This window comes from Lepisosteus oculatus, chromosome 10 (genome assembly GCF_040954835.1).
Source record: "Lepisosteus oculatus isolate fLepOcu1 chromosome 10, fLepOcu1.hap2, whole genome shotgun sequence".
NCBI classification, from domain to species: Eukaryota; Metazoa; Chordata; class Actinopteri; order Semionotiformes; family Lepisosteidae; genus Lepisosteus; species Lepisosteus oculatus.
Genome location: NC_090705.1, coordinates 28,578,925 through 28,591,667, shown reverse-complemented (window position 1 = coordinate 28,591,667; position 12,743 = coordinate 28,578,925). Strand labels below are relative to the sequence as shown.

Genomic DNA, 12,743 nt, shown 5'->3' with positions numbered 1-12,743 from the left:
AAACTATTTGAAAAAAAACTACCTAATAAATTTCTAATAATAATTGTTTATTAAATATTATTGTTAACGAGAGGCAGAAAATCGAGAGAAATAAGTCAAAAAAGAGAGTTCCTAATTATAATGGACCAACTGGATATTATTACTAAACAGAACTAATACGGAAGTCGCTGCAGGCACTTCGTGTGTACCAAGTATTTTCTTTCACTTTAAGAAGGCGTTTACCGTGTGATACAATGTGTTTATAAGGATTTTAAGAAGTGGTACATGGAAACATTACAGTAACTCTTATTCAACATGGCGAAATCTAATGTTCCTTTTCTGTCTTTCACATGTTCTTTAGATGGCTTAAAATCGTCCACATTCATTTCCTGGAAATAACTTAAAAGTCTTTCAGATACTCAGACTAAAAGCTAAGATACGTACAGTAACGTAACTGAGAAGAACGCAAGCCTAATAATGCCAGAAGCGCATGTAGGCTGCAATCAATGGTTAGCCAAGTAATATGATCAAAAAGAACAAGAAACAATAAACGAGAATTAAATCTACACAAATTTAAAAACCATCGGTGTTCCAAACGGGTGACTGAATTGGATACGACAGAGGGAAGTGAAATGGACTGCGAATATAAATCGATTATCAGCCGCATCTGGACCGTCTGCATTTAATTTATATAACGGAACTAACGATGGCAGCATCAAGTAACTCCAGTTTGTCTGGTTCTTCTATGTCCTCTGGTGAGTAGCCTCTTAAGAACAAACCATTTTGTATTTTGAGAAGTTTAACACTTTAATGAAATGATCAGAAAATATGTAATAGTATGAAAGTGATAATACTTAAGATCCCACCTTATTGTGAACCAAAAAAACTTGAATCTGAATCATACCAGAAAATAGTGGGAAATACAGGTTTACGTAATATTTCGAATGTCGTTTATTGAATGATTGATTGAGTGCCTTGCGTGTTATACATTAAAAATATTTTTTTAAATGATAAGCGGTAGCATGATTTTTTAAAGTTCTATACTGCGTCCTTAACGCCTAGCTGGTGCAGTGGGTTGTTATTAAGCTGAATAATTTTTTTATGAACATGACTCCAGGGGTGTTTTTCCCAAATTAAATCCATCAGACCGGTAGGATCACCACACAATCCGTTTTGTGTTTCTGTGTTTTTGGAGCGGTTCAAAATTTAACGCCGGGTTGCTTGGAACCTTTCTCTGAAAGGATTACTGCGCGTTCTGTTCAGTTATACACTACAATACATGCGTATCCTGATAAAGTGAGCTCTGTTTTTTAGTACCAATCAAACATTAAGGAGGGATGATTGATAAACAGGCTTGTCTGTTTAAACGTCTAGGACATCTGTCTTCAATAGATAAGTAACACAATTGCAGCTACAATATAATTTGATCAAAAGATAATAAACACTATACAACCCTGTGCAGTTCTCAAAAAGCCTTTTCATTAAAGGCTTCCTGGACCGTTTTAATCGTTATATCCCCCCAACAAACCGCAATAATATACGAAGCTGTTAGATAAAAACCAAAGAAGCAGTAGATAAAATATGCTCTGCCTGGAGAACATTTTCTTTGTCGACGATTTGTCCGACAAGGTTTATAACAGAATAATTAACATGACAACAAAGAGCACAGATGGTTGTATTATCTACTCTGCCATTACAGGTATGTTACTTGTGAAATGTCATGTTGTCGTATACAGTACGTGCTGCAGGTTGTTAGCCACATAGCCTGAAATAACCACGCGTTGAAGACTGTTGTATCTGTTTTGACGTTTTTGTGGCCACCAAATACTTAGAAGATATTTGAAGTCTTACATGTTCGAGATGGGCAGCCGCAGTAATTTAAGCTTTTGAGTTTTAAGAGGTCAGCATCATATCTAGTTAACAACTTAGGCTACATGGAAGTTGCATTATGTACTGTACATTTATGAGTTCGTTATTGAAAAATAAAATTGAAAAAAAACACTTTTGATTGTGGATTAATGTTTTATATTATTATAAACATTAATGTTAATAGTATATAGTATATAGTTCATAGTAGAACAATAGCAATAAGATATGATTCTATGACCAATAAGGCTGATTTATCAAATATGTTTATGTGAAAAGGGTTAAAAATATTGCATATATTCTTTATGTACTTTGTTGTTATCTAGTTCAAATATTGCAGACATTGCGATTAAAGGTATGCTATAATATCTTAACATTATATTGAAAAACATAAATATTGCATTGATTCCATGATAAATTATAACCTTTAAGAGGGATCTATTAGTGCCAGGTCATAAGTATCCTATCATTCTTAAGATATCCAAGAATAAATTACTTGACAAAAAATGTCAATTTCGGTTTTAATGAGGTCTAATAAATTAGTGAAAGACATAATTCATTATTAAGTATTGTATAGGTAGTGGACAAAATGGAAACACTTGTGTAAATGAGTGACACCAAGTACTGTATATTGAAAGCAAGAGATTCCATACAGGTGTAATTCATGTGATGGTAAAGCAAGTAATGTCCCAGCATGCTTAGTGTTATGTATAGAAATGCCTGGTTTCCTTTCAGTGACTCTGAATAGGGGTAATTTTTGGGGTGTGTTGGGCAGGGGTTTCAGTGACCAAGATAAACTTTACTTACAGTATGTACCTATGACTGTCTGTTGCTGCCAGCACATCAGGGGTGTACGAGCTTCATTCTGTGCGAATCCCTCAGTCATTACAATAGTTTAAAATGCATCATGTCAATTGGCGTTTACCCCTCTTTTTGCAAGTTTCAGAGTGAAAGTGCCTAGGGCCTAAGAACACCAAAATCTGGCCCTGAATCCACATATAGGACTATATAGGACGTGATTCCTTCAATGTATACTGAGATCAGGGTACACCCTAACAATCTTCTTGATATCTGCTGTACCTTATTCTGTAACACAACTGTTTTTACATTGCCTGCAGACTTATTTTTATGAAACCAAGATAGAATTTGGACTTAAGTGGAAAAGACCAGCTATTAATGTTCCAGCTTTGTGACATATAGCTCATCTCACATGTTCCTGGGTGTTTCTATGTTTAAGAGACTAAGGGCCTTCTCGACCTTATACCATCTGTAAAACCTCTGTACATATTATTCAGGGTTACACTTTGAAGGTCATTTCTCAGTCGAACTGCATTCAAAAAAGGCTACCAATGTGACACAATTAAATATAGCATTGTTGGCTATGGTTTGTGATTTTTGTGCTTCTCCTGGCGTGATATCTTCCTGACATTGGTTCAGGTTTGGTAATGACACCTTATACTTGAAAAAATGCATTAGAACACCTAAACATAATGAGTGAGTTTCCTCCTTGTAAACCTTTTTGATGACATTGTTCCTATCCTCATTACTTGGCCAGTGTATAATTTGTCTCACGACTATTATGTTTAAAGATGAGAGATTGTAAAGAAGTACAATGTGGATAGCTCCATCTACTATTAAATTAATTCACCTGTGGTTTAGAAAAGTGTATTCCAAACCTGACCACAACATTTAAAGAAATAATTATATTGTGTGTTGTCATTGAAAAGAATAATAAGGCATCAGTACCAGTGAGAGAATTTAAATGAACCAGTACTCATGTGTGTCTGACCTAAAAGGTTGAGAAGTATTCAATTAGCTACTGTATTAAGCGAAGTTGTGGTTATCTGTCTGCCTAGAATTCCATAGGTCAAGGTGCCTTGTATTTGAAAGGATCTTGAAGAGTGCCAATAATTTTGGCACCTATGTTTTTCAGGTTAAACAGCGTTACTTGTTTACAATTGGACCCTGAAATGAAAACATGTTTTAGAAAAAAAAGAAGTATTTCCCTAACATATTAAATATATTAAATATTAAATATCTCATTATCTTTGTGGTTTATTTTGGACTTTTTACTTCAGATTTATCAAGGGGTTCCAAGAATTCTGGAGTCCACTATATATGTAGTGCACAGTATAGTTAAGTGCAATTTAAGTACACTATCCTTGTAAATGGCATTAAAGTAAAGTAGGTTTATTGTTACATTTAGAACGTCTTTACTCTTCCTAATATATGTTTTTTAAATTGTTTTAAAGAAAAAAATACAATGATTGCATGTTACGATCATGTCCTGCACAGTGTCCCGCGCCTAGTGGTTGCCCTGGGAAACCATCTTATTTTCACGAAGGCTCACTGAATAATTCAGATTTACTTTAGGGGATCTACATTTTTTTTCCTGTAATTAACATCTCTCTATTTAAAGCCAGAGCCCTGCTTCAATGGGGCTCTGTCTTTGTCTTTTCCCCCCGTCCTGTTTTCCTGTCTGCACTTATTTTTCTCTTGTCCCAGTTTTATTTTTTGCCGGTCCTGTCTGTTCTGGTCTGCACTCTGATTCCCCTGTAGTGATTGCAGCAGTCTCGCTGGGTGATCATCTCACCCTGGGTCCTGAAGCCTGTCTGCATTTCTGCCTGTGGTTCTTGATGCCAAGATGCCGCTCCAAAGTCGAATGTCCAATTCTTCCCTGGAAGCCCAGTTTGGGATTTCGCTCTGTAGCCACGGCTGCACAAATCTATGATGGTCTGTCTTGCCAGGGTAGGCTGTCTTGCCTGGGCTAAATGCTGACCACCTGCTTCTTGTTGTTGAGGCAGTCTGATCACAGTCTGCTCAGATTACTGCTGTCTACTTTCACCCTGCTCCAGACGTCTGCAACCTACTCGGACCTTGATGTTCTCCGGTCTGCTTGTACCCTGCCCCGGATCATGGCAGCCTGCTCGTAATCTACTCCAGACATCTACAGCTTATTCAGACCTTGACCCAGATACACTCTGTTCTGCTCGCACTCTGCCCCGGATCTAGGCAGCCTGCTCACACCTGGCTCCAGTATACTAGACCTGCTCACATCCTGCCCTGGATCATGGCAGCCTACTCGTACTCCACTCCAGACCTCTGCAACCTGCTCGGACCCTGTCCCTGATCACCGCAACCTTGAGGACTGGTCTGTACAGAGGCTTTGTCTGTGCAGTTCCCTCACCTCCTTGCCCACAGCCCAGTTCTGTTTCCAGTTTGGCCCCTGTCCCTTTTCGCCTTTTCTGTTCCCTGTCTTTTTCTGGGTACTCTTCTGGCTCTTCTTCGGGGCAGCTTCCTTCCTTGGTTCAGGGCTCTGTCCCTTTCCTCACATTCTTTGTTCTCGGGCTGTCTGAGTTCTGCTCTGTCCTGTTCTCCCTGTTTTTCAGAGCAGAGCCCTCTGTTCTGTCCTGGGGAGCCAGGCATCCTGTATCTGATCTGTCTGGAGAGCATTTCCGTTAGCCAGGCCTCCCTGAGGATTTTTGTTTCAAGGCTCTGACTGGGACTGCTCCTGGCCGCTGTACTGACTCAGGGCTCTGAGAGTTCAGAGGGTTGTTGGGACGAGTCCTTGCCGCCCGTCCTTGCAGATATCTTCTCCGGTGGGTCTAGAGGACAATTCCGATCGCATCCATGCATCTCTGTCAGAAAGAGCACCTGGGAGACCGTATTGACATGGTCTGGCTGCGCTTTGAATCACCGGCTCCCGGGCCCTCTGACTAGATCACTGTGAGGGGGTTACCTGCCTCGCCTGCTCAGCGAGACCCCTCCTCTCAGTCAAGTCCCAGGGAGCATCTCAGCTGCACTCCGAGGAGACTTCTTTTCTGTCCCGTGCATCAGCCAGGGAGTGTGCTGGCCTGCTCCGCTGGCTATCTGGAGGACTGCCTCCGAGACCCATGCAGGTCCATTTCCTGGTTGGGGCTCGGTGGGTGGTCCTGTCTTGGAGCCGAGGACACCAGATTCCGGTTGGCGGTTTGGGTTGAGCGGTCTAAGTAGGGGCTGGCATTTTTGTGTCAGTCTCTCTCTCTCTGGAGGCTAGGGATGCAGACACCTAGCATTCCCTGGATCACTGGACTGCACCTGGTTTTCTTTCTGTCCTTCTGTTCTCACTTTCCCTTTCTGCCAGAGCATCCTAACCCTCAATTAGTTGGGCCTCGTTGAGAGTTCCACTTCTCTCAGGTCCTTTGTGCATGGGCTCTTACACGTCGCACCCAAGTGGCAGTCTCCTGCCATGTCGTAACATTGCGGTTACAGTTTTGTTGAATGTAGAAAGTCTCAGTATTTAGATCAACAAATGTAACATCTCAGCATATGTTTTATAAATGTGTTATTTTTAAAACCTATTATTGCTGTAAGCTAAGCATTGCATGCCACTAGCATACTGTGGGAATTTTTTGAAAATCTTTTTCTCCATCTCCGTAACAGAATTAATTCAAAACATGTATGGGAGAAAATTTTCTAGCTCTAGTTTGTGAAAAGTGCATTGCTCCTATTAGGTGTTATAGACCAATATACAACAGCGTTTTCTGCATTAGTTAAATATGATAAGAATAAAACAGTTACTTTAGTAGTTAAAGTAGGTAGCTGCATCAGCCTGCATAGGCTGCAAAGGAACAAGTAAAGGTTTATGTTGGTTCCATGCTGAAAAGGGAAGAAAAGAAACACAATGTTTCAGCTGTGGAGCCTTCTTTGGTGACACCCTAATTTAGTGAATATCCATTGACTGAAAAATTGTTACGTTGATATTGTAACACCTGCCTACCCATGAGAAGGTTGACAAAACGTGATCAAGTCATTATACCCCTAGATGAATTACTCCTATTACATGCAGATGCAGCCATTCAAAATGCACTGTAAATCTCCGTACTGTGCAAAATGATCTACAGTCTAGCACGTTATACCGCAGTACGTGATTGGCTGGCTAAAATGACCAACACTCATGGTGAATTGGTTGTTCGTGAAACGATTGCTTAGTTTAATCTCTTTACTGTGCGTGTTTAAATTCGCTTAATATTGAATAATAATATGTAAATGTACAACTAAAGGGAAATTTTGGTAGCTGATCACAAAGATAACAGGAGCATAACGTCTCTGAACATCATAAATTATATTAATTTAGGAATATAAACATATTATGTAAGCAGTATATGGCTGGTATTGGTGGTTTAAATAAAAAATACACACCAGTACTTTCTTCATAAAGATTTTAAGCATCAGTCTTTCATTTGGTTACTTACTGTGGTTATATTGGAAAAGTTTTTACATGCTCCTTCTGACTACATTAAGTTGATATACTTTATAAAAGTTTTCTTTGAATACTTGCGCTCGTTATCGAGTACAAAAATGCATACTTTTAGAATTTGATTAATAGGGAATATAATATGGAATTGTGTATCTAAAAAAATAATAACAATATTAATTTAAGGATCTAAATATATGTAATTATATAGCTGGTAGTATTACTGTAATCCACTTTCTTTGTAAGCACGTTTTATTTTTTATTTGACTCATTCACGCATGATGAAGTAATATGTACACTATATTAATGTTTTTTTGTATATATATATTATAACATATTCAATGTTAAGTTATATTAATAATGAAATGTGAATTAGCAAATGTGAATACTGTTCAACCGGTTTAATTCAAAACACTATTCGGTGGGACAATTTTATAGACGCCTCAAGCCTTAAAATGAAATTGTATATATTGTAATGTCAGAAATCCATTGGTTTGTTCAATGGTGTGAGAAACATAACCTGACTTTGAATGTGAAAAAAAACGAAAGAAATCATGTTCAGATGTAAGGTTAAGATAAGAACCCTAACCCATCACATCTATTGCACATGCATAACTCATTACATATTACACATACAGTACATAGTTTGTTACAGCATACTGTAAATGGTTTATGCTGACTTGCATTGGATTTACCCTTGCAATGTGTTTGCATTAACTACTTTAATATATAAGATAACAAATGAATATTTGTATTGATCTAATCTACATTTTGGAACCCTAAAATCTGTCTTCCAGAGATTAGAAATTTATATTCAGAATTAATAATATGAAAGGGATCTAATATATTTTTTTCGGCCTGTCTAATCATGGACTATTTAACTATTTCGTTGTGCAATACAACTTTTTTCTGTACTGTTCTGTTCTGGTTTGTTCTTTGTGTGTTCTGGACTGTGAGTAACTCTTCTTAGTGCACTTCTCACTGTACTGATTGTATTGTATGTATTGTATTATTATTATTGTATCATTTGTTACACTGTTGCTGTGTTGTCTGTGTTAAGCTGCTGTTGCACTGCAGTTTCCCTCACGGGTCAATAAAGTATCTATGTGTAATAAAAACATGTTTTTTATGGCCAGCAGCCATATCCACCTGTAAGGCTCTTTGAGTGGAGTGTCCAGAAAAGCGCTATATAAGTGTAAGCAATTATTATTATTATTTATTATTAACATATATAGACATGCAAGTCTGTGTGTTTCAGAGGCCTACATTCTACAGATCCAGAAACACAAAATGCCGGCCCTATAACCTGAAATCCTATACAATACCTAAACAGGGCACAAAGAGAAGAAAATCTTGCATCCTAAAAAAAAGGAATATGACTTAACAATAAATTCTCATTTCCTACAACCTCGATGCTCAAAAGTGAAGTAAATGTGCTCTCTAAACAAGGAGAGAACATTTTAAGTCTGAGGATTCCATGATAAATTAAATAACTAAAATAACTAAAATTAAATAAAATAAATAAATTCTGGCTAACTCATCTTAACCTTAAAGAATCTGGCCTCTTGAATGGAACAGCTAAGAGAAAGAGGAAGGTGATGGTCTTGCTCCATCTCTCTGTATCCTATCTTTGTCTCTCTTTTTTGCTTCCTTCCTCTGTTCCTTCTGTTAATTTCTTTGGTCCTGAAGGTTCTATTGATTTACTTTAAAGTTAATTTACTGAAATAATCACCAGAACATAATTTTTGATCATCTACAGCTAGACATACACCTCTAATTCTACCCATTGCTCCCAGACTCTCTGTTTAGATCTTGAGTAGTACAATAATATGTGAACTGCAACAATAACAATATAACAATTATTAACAACAATGTAACAATGTACAGTATTCTGTGTAATAATGGAAATATTGTGCAATCCATCGGTTTGCACCATAAGGCATTTGAGGAAAGAAAAGCAAGCCAGATTATATTTGACTTCCTTCCGTAATTGAAATAATGATGTTGAAAGTTAAATTATAGCAGATTTAAAAGTACTGTATTGAAAACACAATGGAAAGAAGAACAAAAATGTGTGACTGCTTAAACAGTGTACAGAAGTCTGTGTTTTTCATTAAGGTAGACATACTATAATTTGAGCTAAATTCAGTGAACAAATGAATGTAAAATTTGTGTTGCAGATGAGGTAGGGATACTGTACTTTATGTGATAGTTGTAAAACTACATTTTATGTACTGGTGTCATATTGGGAATGATGTTCTAAATATTAAACTTATCTTTTTGATTTTGAGGGATTTTTGAAAGTATCACATTATTAGAAACAGAATGCACTTGCATACTTTTCTCCAACAATACTGTACCATGTTTTCCCTACTTTATTGTGATCCCTATTGCCTAATCAATTTGGCACCTCAGCGCCTGCTTTCTTCTCCACTGTTCCTATATAGCTATTGACATTTTAAAGATGTTTAAAGTTCCAATGTATTTGTTTGGCATTGCATTGAGGTAAAATGTGACATTTGGTGTGCTAGAACCTCATATGGCTTAACAAGACATGCCATAGTTCAGGGTCCTTTGGATAGAATACTTACCTCTGTGAAAAAGTTGAGGAATTGCTGTTTTGCAAATACTGTGTCATCTTTTATTTTTTACTCATCTAAATCAGCTGCTGCTCGTGAAAGAGCTTGTGCAGTGTAATGGGAAAAGGTAAACCACAATTCAGTAGACTAAAATGTAAGCTAACCCCCTTATTCTAATACATTAACCAAATATAATTATTATAATAGGCTAAAAAGAACAAAATATCACTCTATTTATGCATATGAATGTTTAGAATAATATAGTGTATGGATTTTGAAAACTGATTAAATATTTGTAGCATTACATTAATTAATTGTTCATTCATGACTGACCATGACATACTAATAATTCACTGTTACTGTGAGTTTGGACTGATAATGAGGTGAATTCATCTGTCAAGGACTGACGGGAAGGAATCAATATGCTCTGTTTATCATATGAATGCTCTTTGAGCTCCTTGAATGTTTTTGGGAGGAGCAGGGTTTTGCAAGAGGAATGAGACAGAATCCCACAAAAATGGCAGCCACAAACTGGTGCAAAGCATGTGTCACTGATGTGTAGTCTGTACGAGACTGTGTGAGACTATATGAGACTACTGTGGTATGAGCCTTCCACCTTAATAGATCTTCTGCTGATCAACCATATGAATGGTAACTCTTAATCCAAATTAAGAATTAAATTATTTCATGTCTGTTCCTTAAAATGTCAGTGCATCAGCTACAAAACATTAAAGTTTCTTGATATTAAATTAGTTTTTAAAAGATTGCTCTAGCTACATGTATGTGTGTATCTGAACAGCATGGGACCACACAGTTATAATATTGCATTTAAAGTATATTCTTTCAGTTAAATTGTTCAATGGAGCATAAGCATAAGAATCAGCATTTTTAAAATCTGATTTGTTGAGGTATTAGTTAGAATCATCAAATTAATTTGAGCAAAACAACTTTCTCAGGGCTATTTTAACTTCAGTGTACTAACAGCATGTCAGTTAAGAAACATCTTGCAATCTATTTTAAACAATGCAGCATGACAGCAAGTTACACAATTAGGTGCTAAACTTGCTTTATATTTTTAAAGATGACTTTCTAAAAATAAATGGATTAATTCTGTCAAAACCATATCTGATTTTCACAATGAAAACCACAAATAGAGATATGAATATGTCATAAAATGCCACGGGTGCTGTTTTGTCATATACAGTTGAGAAAGTTACTGAAACACCTGTTCATTTCTATTGGAGGGCTTTTTTTTAACACTCACATTGTGTGAACAGCAAGTACAGAAATTGGGTTTAAATAATTCCAACCTTAAAAGGATAAAAAAATGTTCCAAATAATTTATTTTTCTTGATGCCCGAAACTAAATACATATCAATCCAAAGTAGATAATTATAAATCACATACAGCAATAGGGTCTTGCAAAACTGTTCACTCCCTTCCAATAATGTCTAATTTTATTTAATTACAAATGGGCTGTATAATTTTTTTAAATTCATATAATAATAATCAAAACTTGAGTGCTCAGAAGGAACAGTTGTATGGGTAAAATAAATTAAATTTCAACCAAAGCAACAATGTGGATGCATGTGCTGTAGTTTCTTGTGTGCTCTCATTTACTTTATCTAAGCAAAATAAAGATTAATTGAATAGATTGTACTCGTTGTGCCCTGAAATCTGTCATTATGTGTGCAATTTATCAAGATACATATAAAATATGAGTCCTTTATCTTATTTGTCTTATTTAGATTTGTCTGAAAACTATTGTGTTTTTTTTAGACTTTTTTCTATTTTTTTAATACCTTCTATTCTAAAGCCCTTTTGAGTTTTCTGTTCCTGTAAACTAAACTTGGACCTGACATTTGTGCTGGATTTTTTATCCTTAAGGTGGAGTGTTTTGTAGAGATTTTGTGTTTATGTGTGTACTGAATTCAGTCTGCTGGCACACTTTGATGGCAAACATTTATTGAAATCTGAGAACAAAGCTGTCATAGTTTCAGTTCATATGGCAGTCTGTGATTGTTGGCTGTTCATTTAGAATCCATATAGTTTGTTTCCTTTTTATGGCAACCTACTGTTACACCAGTATTTTTATGCAGCAGAGTTTCTTAAAGCATGCTTCACAATTTCATAGTAAATACATAGAACTTTATCTTTTAAATAGTGGCCTTTCCTCTTCCTTTTAACATGATTTCTTTGAAAGCCTTTTGAAAAGCAATAGTCACAGTTTGTACATGGCTTCTGTTAAAGCATAAAGTGCTCTTACTGGAGGCTGAGTGCTATTTTATGCATGTTTCACCAGGTGCATGGCCAAAACAGACAGACATGCCAAGGCAAGCTGAAAGAATCATAAAGTCACTACTTCCCTAGGGCCTGAAATTACAAAGAAGAAATGGTCTTTAAACAAGCATTGCAAATTAATCTAATTGTGATCTTTTCAGGTTCTGGTTTGCAAAGTACATATGCACATATGCTTGTGACATTTAATTGGATTTAATTTATGCAGTTCATCCTGTGAAGAATGCTCTGAATTTAATGAAACTACAGTATGAAAAACATTTAAATCAATCTTAGTTCTAAACAGAAATTCACTAACAAAACAAAAGTTATTGAAAGGTGTTTTAGTCACAGCAAATCTGTCTTAACCTGCATTGATTAGGGGCAGAAGATAGAAATGGGGCGGAGGGCAAAACACATATGTGCGGGAGTATTTAGAATTATTTATGTGAAGAAATTACATCAGGATTGATTACAAATTACTGACAGCTAAGGTTGATTGAATTTGACTATTGGCATCCCTTCTGAACCTTCGCTGTAAACTCAGTTTTATAAGGTTGAAATGTTATGGTTTATTGTGTTGTGGACAAACTTAAAAGTGAATGATAGTGTACTGTGTTCTTAAATAGCTTTACTTTTAAAAAACACGCAAAACTTACACACAACGTTCATTTAACTTGAAAATGAGCATCCATTACACACTAGCAGAAAATTAGGTGGAGAAGTGAGAAATTACTTTGCCAATTGTGTAACCCAAAAGTGGACTTTCATCAAGAACACTGTGTTAACACTACTCTTATGGTAAT

At 36.3% G+C, this 12,743-nt stretch overlaps 1 protein-coding gene across 2 annotated transcripts in view; it reads left to right on the top strand.

The window, feature by feature from the left end:
* Window positions 1-224: 224 nt before the first annotated feature.
* The window catches only part of chn2 (chimerin 2), a 127,368-nt gene continuing 114,849 nt past the window's right edge, over window positions 225-12,743 (top strand). For both annotated transcript variants that reach the window (XM_006635808.3, XM_015357548.2), the window contains exon 1: window positions 225-734. In XM_006635808.3, coding sequence (XP_006635871.2) covers window positions 686-734 — 49 coding nt within the window. In that variant the 5' untranslated portion in view covers window positions 225-685. The remainder of the gene's footprint in view (window positions 735-12,743) is intronic.